Source organism: Crinia signifera, chromosome 4 (genome assembly GCF_055691185.1).
Source record: "Crinia signifera chromosome 4, ASM5569118v1, whole genome shotgun sequence".
NCBI lineage: Eukaryota > Metazoa > Chordata > Amphibia > Anura > Myobatrachidae > Crinia > Crinia signifera.
This window is the reverse complement of record NC_139220.1, coordinates 28,473,541-28,492,566: the sequence shown is the minus strand read 5'-3', so window position 1 is coordinate 28,492,566 and position 19,026 is coordinate 28,473,541. Positions and strand designations below refer to the sequence as shown.

At 43.0% G+C, this 19,026-nt stretch overlaps 1 protein-coding gene across 2 annotated transcripts in view; it reads left to right on the top strand.

Moving 5' to 3' along the window:
• CANX (calnexin) overlaps positions 1-17,086 on the top strand; it is a 30,596-nt gene extending 13,510 nt beyond the window's left edge. For both annotated transcript variants that reach the window (XM_083181487.1, XM_083181486.1), the window contains 12 exons: positions 364-422; positions 1,808-1,949; positions 3,671-3,752; positions 3,962-4,154; positions 5,156-5,345; positions 5,813-5,926; positions 7,938-8,094; positions 8,429-8,644; positions 9,336-9,455; positions 13,403-13,556; positions 14,307-14,386; positions 16,349-17,086. In XM_083181487.1, the coding sequence (XP_083037613.1) occupies positions 364-422; positions 1,808-1,949; positions 3,671-3,752; positions 3,962-4,154; positions 5,156-5,345; positions 5,813-5,926; positions 7,938-8,094; positions 8,429-8,644; positions 9,336-9,455; positions 13,403-13,556; positions 14,307-14,386; positions 16,349-16,402 (1,561 nt within the window). In that variant the 3' untranslated portion in view covers positions 16,403-17,086. The remainder of the gene's footprint in view (positions 1-363; positions 423-1,807; positions 1,950-3,670; positions 3,753-3,961; positions 4,155-5,155; positions 5,346-5,812; positions 5,927-7,937; positions 8,095-8,428; positions 8,645-9,335; positions 9,456-13,402; positions 13,557-14,306; positions 14,387-16,348) is intronic.
• Positions 17,087-19,026: the final 1,940 nt, after the last annotated feature.

The following is a 19,026-nucleotide window of genomic DNA, read 5'->3' as shown; positions in this document are numbered from 1 at the left end:
CGAACTAGGCACTGTCTACCATCTATACCAGGGCTGGGCAACACCGGCCCTCCAGATGTTGATGAACTACACATCCCAGCATGCCTTGCATCAGTTTCAGCATGGCCACATAGCAAAACTAATGCAACGCATCCTGGGATGTGTAGTTCACTAACATCTGGAGGGCCGGTGTTGCCCAGCCCTGATCTATACCATAACCTTGTATCATGTAAAATAATCAACCTGTTCTAGCACCAATGCATATTACCTCTGTATGTTTTGCTTCATTCCATTATTCATTGAATCCATCTGTACAATCCCTGTTATGTCACAATAAATCTATAGATTACATTTTCTGAATATCTCTCCTTATCCTTTTTGTAGGTGGGTTCTTTCCAAGGCTAAGAAAGATGACACCGATGATGAAATTGCCAAATATGATGGTAGGAACAGGTTTATACTCTAAAATTAGCCTCTATTTCAGGCATTCCTAACCACGGTCCTCAAGGGACACCTACAGTGCAGGTTTTGTAGATATTCAGGCTTGGTCACAGGTGACTTAATTAGTATCTGAGGGATTCTGATTAAACCATCTGTGCTGAAGCCTGGATATCACTAAAACCTGCACTTTTGGTGTGCACTGAGGACCGTGGTTGGGAATGCCTGCGCTATTTTCTGCTGCAGTCAGTGATAGACCTTTTCTATGTACCAATCGCATATTGTCTACAGAATGTTGGTTTAACACACCCCTTCAAAAATATGCAAGCCTGAGTATATGAATTGCTTTCTTTGTAATACCTGCACTTGGTGCCGTTCTGTGTTCGCTAGTAAAATCCTTAAAGTGCGATGTAGGCGAATAAGTGGTTTTATTTTATTTTTTTGCAATATTCTAATTAAGGGCTTACTCACATTATCTCCTGTGTGCTTTGTTGTATTATATTCTATACACTGGGCTACTCATTTATACTTGATAAGATAGGATCATTGGGGCAGATTCAATTGTTCTTTGGGCAGCCGATCTCTTGCCTAAGTTGGCAGAGATCGGGGGTCGCTATTCAAATGTTGTGGGGAATTTTTATCCCACCCAAATAGATGTCTTCTCACTTCTCAGGAGGATGCAATTAGAAATGTCACCACTGTGGTTATTTGGCCATTTAGAGGGGGGTAACAATTGAATTGCTCTGTTTTGCGCCCTCCTGCAGCGAACAACAATTGAGTCGCCCCCACTGATCACAATGATCAAATGCGTATCTGTATAAGAGTGTATCTGGTTATTGAATTAGTGCATTTGTGAACAGGCACCTATATTATTTAGAATAGTTACTGCCAGTACAGCCCTTTTGTATGAAATAAAATAATATATATTAATCCCCATTGACACAAAGCATTTATAGTTATGTGACAATGTGGTAAGCATGTATGGCTTTTCCATAAAATGTCAAATATAATCACATGTTGCTTGTAACTGCTGTATAATCCTTGGTAAGATCTCAGGCAGCCATCAAGTCTCATGAAATTACATGTGTACAAAGATACTGGAAAAATTTGTTATAGGACCTACAGTATTTTATTCAATCAGCCGTGTCCCCGGGAAGTAGACTAGTAACAGATGGTTGTCTGTTGTGAATCTGTCTTGGTGTCATTTTATTGCTGTCTCTAGATCATTCTGGAATATACCGTTTACTTCCCTTTTTATAGTGTATACAATAAACAAAAGCCCTCTTGAGGCGGAAAGCCTGACTGGGTCCTAAAAGTATCTGGTTACTTCTGTGGACAATGCAAGAGGCAAAAGTCATTCTTGGCCTCTGGTGTTTTTTTTTTTCTCCAGGCAAATGGGAAGTGGCTGAGATGAAAGAGAGTAAACTCCCTGGGGACCAAGGACTTGTGCTGATGTCACGTGCCAAGCACCACGCCATTGGCTGCAAGCTGAAGAGGCCATTCGTCTTCGATAAGAAACCGTTAATTGTGCAGTAAGTTGGTGCCTGGTGAAAGGTGATCATATAAAGGACTGCACACAGGTTTAGCGAGCTGGTTATTCGGGCATTAGATCTAAAGTTTCTAGGTAGACCATCAAAAGGACGACAACTATTGGTTGACAAGGTCGACATGAGTTTTTTTTTTTTTGTATTATTATTATTTTATTTATTTATTTTAAACCAGACTTGTTCGTACTTTGCCATCCACGTTGGCATAGCTAGATTATAGTAGTCTGCTGAGCGCAGCGAGGCACCATGCCCGAAGCATGGTGAGCATAGCAAGCTATGCGAGGGGACACGATACCTGCGTCATTCTTTGTCTTCGATTGTAGCGTTAGACATTGTAGATCTAAAAAAGCATAACCTAGTGAGCAGTGGGGTGCTAGACCTTCACATATATTTATTTTTTTATTTTACACAATTTATAAAGCAAATCACGAGATACAAGACCATGTTCTAGGGTACAAATTGGCAAACAAGTGATGAATACAATAAGTCATGTAACACTAAAGTGATCCATTATAATAAAAAAAAAAAAAGGAAAGAACCAGAAATGAGATAAAAGTGAAGGAAAGATGATAGAAGTATCAGGGGCCATAGGGGAAGGGAAATTTTTAAGAGGTCGTCCAGGGAGACCTCATTTTGATAAATGATTTTGAGGAATAACATATTATGGCAGTTATATACTCCATATTATAAACTTCTCAGATATGGGATATAATTGCCTGCGTAGAGGATAGAGAGGGGGATTTCCAATTGGCAGCTAGTGTAAACAGTGTGGGCAGGCAACTTACTTTGGTTCCAGGTAAGAGTTGGGAGGAGGGTCAATGAAAGTAGGAAATATTTGGGATCACAAGGGATAGCCATTTCACATAGGTGCGAGCGTAAGGTAATGCCAGTACTTGTTGAAGTCAAGTTTCAGGCAAGGCCTCCACGTTTTATATAGAGAGCTGTTGATGCGCGCACACACATGGATAGTTGTCTTAAGATCTGTTTAATTATTGTCAGCATTGCAGTGTGAATGTAATGTTTTCCATTTTTGTGGCTGAGGGAACGATTTCCTTAGTTTAAAATGGACATCCATGGAATACTTTATTCTCTTAGGATAGGCCTTTCCAAATATATATGCGGATTATGTTGAGAGCAGGGAGGATGCTACACGGGAACGATCCACTGTTGGTGTCCTTGCCTAAAGGACATGGGGGCATACTTTATGTAACCAGTAAATGCCCTAAAAGCACCGGCAAATTATAAGCGTTCCCTGGATGTATTACGGGAAATCCTCAGAAGATAACTGAGATCTGTGGTTGACCCCTTCTCCAATAGCAATAGCACCTATAGGTATTGGTGGGACCTATTATTTTATAAGATTTACCAAGCTGGAGCTTGGCCCTGGTAGCGAACACCATCTTTAGTTGCAGTTAGCCATTGTAGCCTGTAGGGAGCACATTGCATGAGCGGTTTCTGTAACAACCCTCCCCAGTAACGGCTTCTCACTCATAAGTAGTCCAGTGGCGGAGCATGCTCATTAGGCTGCTGGGATTCCCGTCGCACAAAGTGATCATACCAGCGATCTCTTCGTAGTGATAGATCCCTATTGGAGCTTCTGTTGCTGGGTGTGGTTCTACTTCGATCCCTGTTGTAGATCATTTATTTCTCTGTATTCACTGCTTGGTTGGACCGCAAATCTGAATCCTTGTTTTCTCCTTTTACAGGTATGAGGTGAATTTTCAGAGTGGGATTGAGTGTGGAGGGGCTTACATCAAGCTGCTGTCCAAGGCACCCGAGCAGAGCCTGGTGAGTGGATGTCGTATTCATTACTATATTACGGGCTTTGATATGATCAGCCATAAATGGTGTGCTTCTAAAGATGAAGAAAGTCTTGTCTTGCTTACATATTGATATATTGGTGAAGGCTGTGCGGTTCCGTACTCCTGTTCCAGGCCTATTGCCATTCATATGCTTCCATTGATCTGTTATACGATTTATCTCTTTCTTCCTTCCAGGACCAGTTACATGATAAGACACAGTACACCATCATGTTTGGCCCTGATAAGTGTGGTGAAGATTACAAACTGCACTTTATCTTCCGTCACAAAAACCCCAAAACTGGAGAGTATGAGGAGAAACACGCGAAGAAGCCGGACGCCGACCTGAAATCCTTCTTCACCGATAAGAAAACCCACCTCTACACTCTAGGTCAGTGCTTTCACCACAGAGGGCTCAATGCGTCTCGGCAACATACACACGGGGCCGTTTTCAATTATCCCAACGGCGCGCCGTGTCTTGGGACGCACGTGCATCTCGCACGCATGCCCAGTTCACATCAAATGTTGCGGCAGGACACTGCGTGCTGTTGGGATGAATAAAGATGTCTTTATGTGTACTCCCTGATGCGCTGAACCTCTGTCACCAGAGAAGGGTGCCAGCAGCATTGAAGTATAAGTGAGATGCTTTGGGCTGAATGCCGGCAGTGCGATGGAAGCTGAGAAACCAGAACAGTGGAACGAGATCTGTTCCTTATAGCATGTTCAGAAGCTGAACCCTATTGGTCATTTGCTGACTACAACCTGTATATCCCTTGCCGTGGATTAACAGAATGGTGCCTCTCCAGTCAAATTATGGAGGATTGGGGGTCACTGTCATCTCATGTAGTGTTCGCTCTAGCACCCACGCCATCTTTGAAAATCCATGCAGTTCCTCTTCCCGGCCTGGGGTGTCACTGTGTGCCGTGGTGTTTCTAGAACAGGTCTGGTTTGCATATCGGTGCTGATATACAGACCACACTGTGCTAGAAGCATTACAGCAGACAGTGACACCCCAGGCAGGGAAGAGGAACTGCATGGGTTTTCAAAGATGGCGGGTGCTAGAGTGAACACTACTATGCATTGCCTGTAGCATAGTATATTGCTCTCTGATTTGGCGAGTACCTGAGGCCATGTAGGCCTAGTGCTGTTGTGCTGTGTTTCTCCACGCCGGTCAGCTCCCGTGGCCATGCTCAAGATCTGACATGCAGCCCAGAGCCATCAGCTGCCACCTGTAGACAAGGGGCACACTGCACCCCTTTCATTTCGCACCTCTCTGCTTTCATACATGAGGAGATGATATTGGTGCACGTACCATGTCAGTCTGAAATATGCTAGGACTAAATGGGACTGCTGTAATCTTTCAATAAAGTGTCCTCCTGTTCCCCAATGCAGTCCTGAATCCTGACAATACCTTTGAAATCTTGATTGACCAAACCGTGGTGAACAGTGGCAACCTGCTTGAAGATGTGAACCCCCCTGTCAACCCACCCAAAGAGATCGAGGACCCCGATGACCAGAAGCCTGAAGACTGGGATGAGAGACCCAAGATTGCAGATCCTGATGCTGTGAAACCAGAAGACTGGTAAGTGACTTCATGCATACAATAAAGGACCAAGATAAGTTACTGTATGTGGTCATGGGTATTTATGTGAAAGTTCTCTCATTCTTATGACCTCATTAATAGAGATTTATTTACCTGATTTGTACCTGCAATTTTACACCATTTGGTAGTAGTGCTGCCTTGTTTGTAGCCCACTGTTTGTTTATCTGTGTTTTTGATGGGGGGGGAATCACAATGCTGATGTACCGTGTTGTGTTCAGTCCTGTCTCATTATTCCGTTATTTTTCATATCCCTTTTCTATTCCAATTAAAAGCGAAATGTGAGTACGTTTACAAAAGCATTGTAAACGTCACCCGAGGAGGTCACCTTGTAGCTGATGGTAAATCCATCGCTATGGTGGTCTATTCTGGCTGATTCCCACTTCAAATTGGGTATATAAAATGATTTCTGTTCCTGCCGGCTAAATGTGTGATGTCCCTGTATCTAGGGATGAGGACGCACCAGCCAAGATCCCAGATGAGAGTGCAGTGAAACCCGCCGGCTGGCTAGATGATGAACCAGAGTACATTGCTGATCCTGATGCCGAGAAGCCGGAAGACTGGTAAGTGCCTGGGGTTATAGAAGGTGTAGTGTCGTGTTGCATCACTGTATTGTTTTCTGCCTGCTTTGTCACTACTAAGGATCATTAAGGGACACGTGCGAGGAGCCAATCTGCCCAGTCCCCCCTCCACCAGCCGCCAATCTTGCCCTTGTTCCCGTTCTTCTTCCTGTGCACCTCTACACTTAAAGAATGAACTATACCCATTTTTCACTGCCGCAGTAACCAGCTTAGTATAAAAGGGTTCTTGAAAAATAACCCAGTCCAACCCTGGTAACACTGCACTGTAAAGAAGTAAACCTGAGTTACCTGATGGAGGTTATGTTTTTTTAAAGCTGCTGATTGGCTGTGTATGTAGAGGTCCACCTCAAGGGGAGTGTGAGTGACATGCATGGTAAATGTGGGTTCAGGGTAAATTGTGACGACCCAGGAATAGCCTGGGTTTAAGGTGCAATGCAAATGGGGTCTGACCTGGGTTGGAACAGTCTTAACTCTGTGTCAGTTCTGACTTGTTGGTGGAAAAGTGGTACTAGTCAGTTCCTTTGGCATCAATTACACCTTTTATGCAAGTGACAAGCAACTAATAACTCTCCCCTTCTGTACGTTCTCAGGTATTGAGCTGCTTCTATGCCATCCCAACCTCTGTCCGTGCGGTCTCTGATGCTCATGATGGCCAAAACCAAATTAGTCTTCCCCATTCTCCACCTTCCCAAGATATCTCAATCACTGATGGCTTCACCAGCTCCACTGCTTGAGTGTTTCTCTGGACTCCTCCCTCTTGTGTTTATTCAAGCACCACAAAATCACTCACATCAGGCAGTTTCTTTTGGCAAACTTCTCCTTGCTGGCCTCGCCTGTTTCCATCTGGCTTCCTTTCAGTCTTTACTCATCGTGTCTGTTAGACTTGTCTTCCTCTTCCGCCGCTATACATCTACCAAAACCTGCACTGGCTACTCTTGTCCCATCAGACTTCCCTTCAAACTCCCCACCTTCACATACAGGGTCCTCTATAACTCCACTGCACCTACATTTCCAAACTCTCTGTCTTGCATATTCCATCTCCCCCTCCCTGGTCGGACAGTGACCTTCACCTCTCCTCTATCCTTGTTACTAAATCACATGCTTGAATACGAGGTTTTTTCCAAGCTGCCTAACTGCATTGGAACAAGCTTCCTCATTCTATCAGGCTCTCCATGAGCATGCAATGGGCACTGAAAATGCAGCTGTTCATTAAAGTACCCACGTAGCTTACCCCACCCTCCTTTCTTATCCATCCTCTTACCACCTGCCCTCAAGTTTTCATGCAGATCTCTCCTCATGCCTTCTGCTGTAGACTCTAAGCTCCTAGTAGAGCAGGGTCCTCCACCATCCTGTTCTCACAGTCCTTTTCTTTTGCACATCAACTACGGCCTTCCACCCACTTGGTGGGCTTGTCTCACCGTACTTCACTCAATCTTAGCCATCATCTCTTGCAGCTGCTCTAACCTGCGCCATTGCTAAAGGGTTCGGTTACTATCCTTCATAAATGACTCCCTTGTATACTTTGTTTCTCAGCTGTATTGTGTACTGAGAACTGGTTTTACTTGTTACTTGTGTACTGTTCTATTCGGTTTACCATGTACTGTGTTATTGTTTGCCTTATGCACAGTGGTGTCTTATAAAGGGTAATAATTAGTGTTCCCGCTAGAATTCGGTATGGGCAGTGCACCAGGGTTGGCGGTTACCACAAAAGGGGCATGGTGGGTGGGCAGTGCCCAAGTCGGTGACACTGAGGGGGGCATGCCCCTGTCATCGGCATAATTGGCGGAGCGCGTAAGGAGATGCAGTGGTTCCCCCACACACACACCACTCTATATTCATGTGATGCAAGACAGCAGGGCGCCGTTAAAAGGGCAGGGCGCATTTTGCCCTTTAAATATCAGGCGCCCTGTTAAGACAGCATAGCGTGAACACTATAATTATCTGCTTGTATGTGTACGATTTTTGTTAGAGTCCTCCTTTAACCTCTTCACAGGGATGAAGATATGGATGGCGAGTGGGAGGCACCACAGGTGGCAAACCCTAAATGCGAATCTGCCCCTGGCTGTGGAGTTTGGCAGCGCCCAACCATTGACAACCCCAACTATAAAGGAAAATGGAAGGCACCAATGATTGATAATCCCAGTTACCAGGTTTGAGCTAATAAGGTTTAACTAGTTAGTAACGATAATTTTTTCAACTTCTGCATTTTAACCTTTTGTGGTGATGAAATTAAAAATAAAAAAACTTTTCTATTTTACCATCATTTTAAATGGCACCAGGCACAAGAAGCTTCTGGGAGCTCTCACTGTCAATCATGTGCTATGTTGTGTGTCATCTGAGAATCCCCATTCAGTTGCCAGCTGATTAATGCAGGGCTTGCAGCTTAAGTGGCAATTATTCTCTAATCTCATTTCTCAGGACATTACGGGAAGCTGCAAAGTATCTTGAGGGACACAAATTAATGTGATCAATCTCCTTTTGCAGGGTATCTGGAAACCAAGGAAGATCCCCAATCCAGATTTCTTTGAGGATCTGGAACCATTCAGGATGACTCCGTTCTATGCTCTGGGGCTGGAGCTGTGGTCTATGACTTCTGACATCTTCTTTGACAACTTCATTGTGTGCTCAGAAAGAGCTGTGGCTGACGATTGGGCTAACGCTGGCTGGGGGTTGAAGAAAGCGGCTGATGGGGCTGCGGAGGTAAGCCAACTAGAAGTTATTCAAACAACTGTGTTTGGTTCTTATTTTTTTTTTATATTAGGAAACTGTAAAATTGTGCTTATTAAACCACGTCACGGATTCCAAATATGAAACCACTTAAATGCCCTGCTCCAGATCCATTTGGGCCTATAGCAAAAGTTTAGTTTGGTGTTACGCTGTAAAAACAAAAGGCAGCGAGAGCCTGTGTAACTCTTTAACCTATGTAACATCCGATTTGAGTCCAAGGCCCCCATACACTGAAGAAACACTTACTGATTAGTACATGCGTTTTAAATCACGTGTCTTGCACAATTACAGTAGCTAATTTCCGTTTACACCTCCATAGGGTGCGGGTGGAAATCTATCCCCCTCAGATTTGGCGACTGCTATTTGATTTGGACCCTGTGTGTATAAAGTACAGATGTGCGGGTTTGGGTTTACTCTGTTCTCAAATCTGGATCGGATTGACTAGCCAAAACATTTGATAGTCGATAGCCAATACGTTCCCGAGTAAGTCAGAGAAAAACAGAACCCGCACATCTCTAGTTTTAAGGCGTTTGCTAGAGATGTATCACATTAAATATGTATGGTCCATGTGAACTATTTCTGTGCGTTATATAGGGATTTGTAGTGAGTAAAGTGCTATAATTCCTTATGTTGCATGTTGTCTGACCCTATCCTCCTTGTCCAGCCCAGTGTGGTCGGTCAGATGATGGCTGCAGCTGAGGAAAAGCCCTGGCTGTGGGTAGTCTACATTCTGACTGTGGCCTTGCCAGTGTTCCTGATCATTCTGTTCTGCTGCTCAGGCAAGGTAAGTGCAGGACTAATATATCGGTAACCACAGCATTTTCTTCATTTCACAAATGGGCAGCATTGATCGCCAGATTTTTTGTTTTGTTTTGTTTGATTAGATGAAGCTATAAATGAGTTCTTAATGATGATTCAGCCATTTTCCCCCTCATAGAAGGGCACTTCATGTCTAGTCAGAAAAAAAGTGTTGTGCTGCCGAAGTGTCAGTGCTGGGGTGGTCTGAGCACCCAGTTCAGGCCTGACCAACCTGTGGCTCTCCAGATGTTGAGAAACTACAAATCCCAGCATGCCTTGCCACAGTTTTGCTAATAAGAGAATGCTAAAGCTTTGACAAGGCATGCTGGAAATTGTAGTTTATCAACATCTGGAGAGCCACAGGTTGGCCTGGCCCAGTGGGTAACTTTGGTTTTGATTAAATAGCACAAAAACTTCTAGGCGCACTGTGTTCTTTTACTATTCCTACCATTCCTTCTTGGCACTCGTCTTTTCTGGTAGGATATTGTCCCTATTTTTATTTTTGTAATCATGCTACATTGATTAAAATTAACATCTGAATTGACTGACAAGCTTGTGAGTGTCAAAAATAGGGAGCTGTCACGGACTCCCTATTTTTTTTTTTTTTTTTTGCTATATCCCTCTTTGCACTAAATTTGTATGTTTTTGTGAAGAAATCCCTTTTTTAATAAGTAAACGAACAGTGCGCCTAGATGTTTTTGTGCTATTCAACCAAAACAAACTGTGTGTGTGTGTGGTTGCCTATGACTTTTGCTTACACCGTGGCTATCATACAAGGGGCCACCGGTATATAAAGTGGTTTGAGGTGCTTAGCACTTGCTTTAAGGACCCCATATGGGTATTGGGCATACAACACATGCAGAAGAGACACAGAGAAAGGTAAATTTTGATTCACACTTAAGTGCTGGCATTTAGCCCTTTCGCTGAGGGATTAGTACAGACTATCCATGTTCTAATTACTTTCTGTGACATCCGTTTTAAAGGGAGTTGTCATTTAATCTGACGAGGGAACATCCGTTTCTTTTTGTAAATCGTCCAAAATGTCTGACAGTGCATTGCAGACAGTCAGGGATGGGCACCATATGAGTAGATTCATATGCACAGAACCAGCTGCTGTGAACACACCAGTAGTGCTGCTGATCTGGCAGAGACAGCCTGTAGAAAATAATTATTCTAGTCCAGAGGTTTCCAGGTCTGGTCCTCAAGACATACTTGCAGACCTGGTGTTAAGGCCAGGCAAGGTTGAGCACAAAGGACATAATACTTCAGTCAGTTTGATTTCCCAATCTATAGCTCAGCCATTGATACCCTTAAAACCTAAACTGTTAGGGCAGTATTAAATGAGAAAAATTCTCCGTGTTTCATGGAGAATTTTTGCTTTTTTTCACCTTGGACGGAGCATTTTGCTCTCCAAAAGTGAACCACCCTATTCAATGTGAAATATTCTCCGTCTTTCTAAGTGATTTTCGCCGTCTCTCTCCGTGTAGAAATTCTCCATCTTTTGAATGTGAACTTTTAAACTAAAAGGTTTTTTTTTTTTAATTTTGGTGTCAAAAAATCAGGTGTTTTTTTTCTGTGAAGGGGCATATTATTTTTATTCATGTGCTTATAGCACATGAATATATATTTAATTTAAAAAAAAAAATTAATTTTTTATTTTATTTTTTTTACACCGTGCAGCCAGCAGGGGGCCGGAGCGCTCGAGCCGCTCATTAGATATTCATATATTCACTGCACCCGATCGTTAATATGCACGATCGGGTGCAGTGAATACTAGGTCCCCCGCTGGCTATAGGGGGGGGGGAGGCCTGTGCTGCCTGGGTCCCGGGGAGCCCACCTCCCCTCCACATTCCTCTGGAGCAGCCAGGGAGACTTTAATCTCTCTGGCTGCTTCCGTCCCCCGGCTCCCTGAAAGCTCCCTGCCGCGGACGCTCGTCCGCTGCAGGGGTTAAGTCTCGCCGCGAGTGGCGGCGAGTCTTAAATACATTGAATAGTGTATAAAGTGCCGTGACGGAGAATCTCCAAACATGGAGAATCTCCGCAAAAACACGGAGAGTGCATGGCGAGTGAAATAAAACGCTCGCCATGCACGGAGAATTTTCTCATTTAATACTGCCCATAGTGTGCATTGAGTACCATGTTTGGGTGCCACTGGACTAGGCCTTTGCACAGCTTACTCTGCTTGCGGTATGCGCCACTTGATCGAAGGTACTACTCCTTCCAGCTACCTGCATCACATCGTTGGGCCAGGAGCCTATTTAGATTTAGGTGTTTAGATATAGAGCTTCAACCACCCTTCCTACTTCGAGATACAGACTTGGTTTCAAAGCGTAGCGATATCTTAACGAACATTGGCTCGTCCTCGCAATCACCAGAGTCCTGAAGCCCAGGGTTGAATCTGACAGTTTTCCTTTCTGGAGGGAGCTGATGGGGCTGATTTGGGTCTTGAAGAGTACTTGTCTGTGGGTGACTACTCAGGGGCAGTGTAACATGGTGCGGGCTGTTCAACTCCTTCTTCAAAACTTTGAAGAAACAATCTTTTACTTCTCATCTAGATTTAGGGGTGCCTCTGGACACTTGCAGGGGTGCCTTTGATTAGTGGTCTAGAGGAAATTGAAATTATTTATGGTCATTGTAAAAGGCAAAAATATTGCTGGTGGGCTACCAATAATAAAATATGTGGACAAACAGAAGCTAATCCTGTCCCTCACCCATAAATTAACCCATGTATGACATACAAATCAATTTACAGAATAAGAAACTTTTGAACTAGGGGTGCCGTGAAAAAAAATTCTGATGCTCTAGGGTGCCGTGATTTTAAAAAGTTTGGGAACCCCTGGCCTAAGGAGTTGTCATTTTGGCTTGAGCTATTGCCGATCTTTGGAATCGGTGTCCTCTTTATCAGAATTGATCTCTTGTGGTGCTCTGTAATGCCCGCAGCAGTGTTCCACCTGCAGCCTCAATGTAGGTTTGGTGGCTGGATTAATTCAGTCTTTTACAAGATATTGGAGTGTTGCATACCAGTTCACAAAAAGGATGTCCCATTCTAAGTTGGTTTATGCCTTCTCTGTTGCACAGCCTGGTGCTGAGACTGAGCAGTGTAAAAGGCAGCTGGTACCTGGCCCTCTGTCCATAAATTTTTTATGTTCAGTCTTAAGAAGACAAGATTGCTTCACGTTCAAGTCAATTAATATGGGAGGCCATTTTCTTCCTCTCTCGTTCATCTCTCTTCCTGCTGTTTATATGGGGCTTTGCTGGTAAATTCACAGCATGCTGGGGGGGGGGGGTTAGAATTTCCAACTCTTATAATGCACAAACTCCATCCTCTATACCGCCATGGCGTCAGTGTGCACAATGAATTTTAAAAAATGGTTCAGTTTTAAACAGAATACATTCTTTTAAATGCCAAACCACCTTCCCCCTCAGCCAAGGGCCGTGATTAGCCAAGTAATCCTTGTTTAGAAGCTAACCACTGCAGCTCTTCCCAATCTCGTCTGGACTCTGAGCTACTATAATTGTGGCATATAGTAATAATTGCACCTAATTGAATTGACCACTGTCCTTTCCTAGACTGTGCAAGATAAATCCTAGCTAGAAGCTGCTTTGTTTTTGGGCTTCCTGATAGAAGATAAGAGATTACGCTCATTTATACTTGTCAACGTTCAAAGCTATGCGGAAGTGGACTTCTGATATCCTCATTTATATCAATCTGTTATAGATAATTGGAACATTGTAGGCACACTGGCCTAAACCCCGTTCGGGCATAGATGTATAATATAGTGGCCATCTGGCTGTATTTTTTTGGTAGAACATGCTAGGAGTGAATATGTTTTTTTAGGTCTCCAAAAATGTGCACATTTAGGTGCATTATCGTGAAGTTTCTAGGGATAACCGATGATTATAACTGACGGCTGCTTGTATTGGAACTTCCAGAAGCAGCCAGCAGACTCCAGCTACAAGAAGACTGATGCCCCACAGCCTGATGTGAAGGAGGAGGAAAAGGAGGCGGACAAGGAAGCGGAGGAGGAGGAGGACGAAGAGGAGAATGCAGAGGAGGAGCCTGCTGAGGAGGAGCAGGACAAAGAGGGTGAGTACTAGCCGGGTGGCAAATGGAATGAATAAATAGGAATGCTGGTTACGCATTAGTGCATTTTTTTTTTTTTTTTTTCAAGGTCCGTTAGTTGACTAGAATGATTATATGGGTAAATTAGATCCATAAGGATATATATTGTAACTAAGTGTTATTTGTAGCACCATATACTGTATGTTGCTGCGTCTAGCGCTTCACTGTTCTCTAGGGCTGACGTGATGAGTAAGCCACTACGGGTGCCCTTCTTTTGCATCTAATGGGTAACCACCTAGTACAGTGGTTCTCAAACTCTGTCCTCAGGGCCCCACATTTACAGGTTTCTAGGTCACTCTACAGGTGCATTCATTACTTACTGACACGTTTAAAAAGCTCCACAGCTGGAGCTAATTAGTTCACTTAATTCTGTGAGGAGACCTGCAAAACATGCACTGTGTGGGGTCCTGAGGACAGAGTTTGAGTACCTGTGACCTAGTATATTCCAGCAAAGCAGATGATTGTGCAAAATCTGTCTTCAAAAAGTGTTTGGTTCCTAATTGGAGATATCTGTTGGCATCTAATCAGTTGCCACCTTCGGTTACGAGACCAGTAGCACTCCCCGCTCACTGTATTCCATTAGCCTGCAGCAAGTGTCCCTGTGAGGGTTACGGGATCCATATACAGAACATTTGTATGATGAGACAGCTGGAACTGACAAGTTAGCGCTCACTTGTTTGTCAGTAACTCACCGCTCCTCAATCTGTCTTCCAGCATTTATAGATGGCAAAGGGGATGATAAAGGGGATGGAAGCCAGGAAGATGATGAGGAAGATGAGGGAAATAAATCTCAGGTAAGTGGTGATGTAGACCTTATGTACATTCTAATGCAAACAGCATAAAAATGTAATTCTTTGAACACCTGAGGGACAATTTCTTTGCATCCATAGAAGGATTCGGTGATGTAGAGCTGCATGCAGTGAAACTATTGCATGACACAGTAGAGCCGCATGCGATTCTCCCCTTCACAATGTGCAGCTCGCCGTTCAGATCACCCCAGCGCCACCAGGGGGGGGGGGGGGGGGTCTGTGGCGGCCACCAGCGTACTGACATTCAGCTGAGCTGACGGCTGCAGCAGCTGTGACCGCCACAGACCCCCCCCCCAGTTCTCGTTAAGGGTTAAAAAACGAGGTATGGGAAACCATAGGATAAATCAATTTGTTCAATATCAAAGCATTAAACCATGTCATGTGATGTGGCTTCAATAGCGATCAAAAATAAAGAACAAATTTAGACAGCAGTCCAACTTATGTCTTTACAGTTAGTATTCCCTGGTACATTCAGTTACAGGGGTATGTATCGTATCATCAGTCAGAGAGCAGGAGTCTACATTTGTTCTTAATTTCTGATCGCTATTGAAACCACATCACATGATATGGTTTAATGCTTTGATACCAAACAAATTGATTTATCCTATGGTATATCCCATACCTCGATTATTATTTTTTTTTTTTGTTTGTTTTTTTTAGTCGGTGAGAACTAATAGTTTATCCAATTTGATTCTTGTTTAACCCTGAAGAAGTCCCTATGGGATGAAACGCGTAGGGTTATTTTAGGCAATGTTGGATCAAGTATTGAAATTCTATGTGAAACCATCTATTGGAAGAATATTTTATACTGCTATTCAGAATAAACATATTTTACTTTTTACCACTGTATACTTTTTTCTGGTGAAACTCTTACTAGCGCACCTCTATATCCTTCTTCACAATTCTATACTCGGTGCCTCTATAAACAGTGAGGTTCTATAGAAGTACAGCTTCCCCAACTGCGCAGGGAAAGGTCACAACCCCCCATCTTCAGTTATATTCATGTTTCATTGATTGGCTTTATTCTTTATTTTATCCTCCGGTCAGCAATGGATGTGGCCGAAATGGGCAAATGTAGTAATCCACTTACTTTTTAAGTTGTATTTGTCCTAAACTTTCAGTAACTTGCTAGCGATAAATGTGACTGTCATGTGGGGATTTAATTTTTTTTATATTTTTTTTATATCTCTTGCTGCTAAATCTCTGATCAGATGTATTGAGCACAGAGCAGATGCTTATTTAAAAAAAAAAAAGATTGTTGTGCGTGGGTCGAAGCGTTTTTGTAGACTAGGCAGTGTGTCCAGGGTGCCATAACCCTCGTTTCCATATCTGAAATTTGGAAATCTCCCTAAAGTTGCCCATACACAGACCTGTTTCCCCGTCCGATGTGTGCTCCTGCACACATCACATCGCACACTACAAAAAGTAGGTGCAGCCCCCGTACTTTCTGTATTAGATGGCATCGGGTCTAGTACAGAAAGCACACTGCTCTAGCACATCACATGCTTTTTGTACTGGATGCCATAGAGTACAAAAAGTATTGAGGACATCGCTCCGTGTATGGGCACCTTTAGTTCTTATGGTGCCCACACACGGTGAGATGGGTGTGATTTGCGCTATACAATGTGTGCTGTGCAATTTGGAAAGGAGTACAATATGATCATAAATATGTAAAGTGCATATTGCATGCGATTCGCTACACACTGTGCGATTTGAACTAGATGCGATGTAGTAAAAAAAAAATACCAGCCTGCACATAGTTTTTTTTCATGCGATGTAGACTACACTGGAGCACGCATCGCAAGGCAAAATAAACACTAAAACACAACTAAAAAGTTCAAATCACGTCATTGGTGGGCACTTTTATTGTTTAATAAGGTTGTTACAGAAGTCCATACACAAACCATTGCCGTCGTTGTGACCAAAATGTTATGTTCCTTTCAACAGGAGGATGACACCTTGAGGCGATCTCCCAGAAATCGAAAATCGAGAAGAGATTAAATAGCCCGGAAGGAAATCCAGCAATGAACTTGAATATTTGGCAAAAGTTAATATAAAAAAAAAGCTTGCAGTTTCTACAGAGTCGCATTGGGGGAATGCCCACCATGGTTCTTCATACACTAAAGCTACAAGATGTTACCCACACGTTGCAGATAAAATTCGCAATCGCCAATGTGGCTAAACGCATCCTTCCTTTCTGTATTTGACCTTGGTTGACTTCTCTGTGGAAATATGCAGTGTAACACAAACTAACTGTACTGTTACTTTTGATTTTAAGATATGGTTTCAAAAGCAGAAAAATATATAATAGTATTGCCAAACTCTTCCAAACTTCAATGTATTAATCCTAGAAGACAAAAAAAAAAAGTTTCTGAAAACCCTAGAAAATAATGTTAGACAGCAGATGGTGTTTTTTTTTTTTTTTTTTTCCACTACTATTTTTTAATGGCCACTTGATTTGTTGATTGTTAACGAATGGTTGATATCTTGATCTCCCTGAGGCAACATGAATAGATTGTTTCTGCTCCTCGTATTTAAACCAGAGTTCTCTCCCCAAAATAATGCAGTACATGCTTACTTGGTACTAGGAGGCATGTCCCTACTCCCCGCTACCATGCATGCTGTCCTTGGTTTCTGTTAAGCCACCATCCCTTAATAAAGTGGGCCTTATGGACCAAAAAGAAATACTATGAAGTCTACTTTAAGCAGGTTCTAGAATATTTACATACGCTTATGTAAATAGATACATTTATATATTGCTCCGTGTGCTTTCTTAGCTATAACAGATGTGAACTTTTCCTTTTATTATTATTATAATTGCACTGTTTTAGTTTTGTTTTAGGTCTTTTTTTTTAATTGTTAATCTCCACTGTTCTGTTGATTTTTTTAACCCCCCCCCCCCCTTTTTTTCCTGTTTTTACATGACACTGAGAGGCCCACGCTGAGTCAAAACATAATGACAGACTTACACCCAGTGTTAGACCTTTTTGCTGTAGGTCCGTTACCCAATGGACTTCAGTGACACATTCTCAAACCTGAGACTGGTAACTAGTGACATCACTGAGGTACAAAACAAGTGTCTTGGGTGATGGCAGTTCCTAGTCACATGATTATGGCTCTACTGTGGCAGAAACTGTTATTGAAAATTTCCATTCTATCCTAAATACCTGCTTGCGGCTCATCTGGTTTATGCAGCATTTGCCATCCACTTCCATGCTGTGTGCAGAGAGAAATATCCGCCGCAAGAGGATGGTTCTAATGCTCCGTTATGGGCAGGCCCTTACTTACAGCTTTCCTTGTGCTTTATGTAGCTGTCGTTCACACTCCCTAGCCACCTCATCACCGCTATTTACAAATGAAGCTGTAGTTCAAAGTCTGAGAAAGGCATTAAAACCTTTGTCTAATTGAACAGCTAGAGATTGACTTCTCCTCTTCCTGGTAATCTACGCACCTGGTAAGTATAGTCACCTGCAACAAAGAATAAGATTCCACCGCATTCCGCTGGCTGAAAAATTATTGTAAGCTGTGATGACGGCAGACATTCGGGCTAGATTTTGCTGGTACCTGGCGACAGTCAAATTTGCTGTAACTTTGTGATGTTTTGTTATTTCCATTTGCTCTTGTTGCATCATAAATTATATTGTTGTAGGGATTCAGAGTCTGAAAACAAAATAAACCTTTTATAAAAAAAAAAAAAAACATATACATGGATTTATTACTGCTCTCAGCCTTGTTAACCAAGCCATATAAAGTAATTGGCGCCTCAACTGGTCAAACGGTAACTTTAATACATTTTATGCAGAACAAAAATCATGGGGTTCGTGGTCTTTGGAATATTGCAGCCTAACATTTAAGTATTATTGTATGCCTTAAAGCAGTGGTCTCCAACCTTTTTTGGGTCGGGAGCTACTCGCGACAAAATAAACCGCCCGAAGAGCTACTAAAGTAAAAAAAAATTTTAAAATCTGCATAATATTAAAAAAAAACACTGCAATGCCCCAGACATAATATGGCACACACTGCAATGTCCAATATGTCACAAACATACCTCCCAACACTGGAGGCAGAGGAGAAGAGACATCTGCGCGTGCCGAAGGCACGCGGCAAAAATTAGAGGGTTCAGCTACTACCGTGGAACTCCTGCGAGGCTACATCCCCCATTTTTTCCGCTATGGGGGCATGGTCAGCTCTCTAAGAGCTGTAGCCACATGGGGTGCGGCCATGGAAAATGGGTTGTGTGATACACATATGCCCTCAATAGTGCAGTGCCAGATACACATGACCACAATAGTGCAGTCCGTGATACCCATTATAAATATGCCCCGCACCGTGATGCTCCATTATACAAATGCCCCGCACCGTGATGCTCCATTATACAAATGCCCCGCACCGTGATGCTCCATTATACAAATGCCCCGCACCGTGATGCTCCATTATACAAATGCCCCACACCGTGATGCACCATTATACATATGCCGCACACCGTGATGCTCATTATACATATGCCACACCGTGATGCTCCATTATACAAATGCCCCACACCGTGATGCACCATTATACATATGCCACACACCGTGATGCTCATTATACATATGTCACAATGTGATTCTCCATTATGCATATGC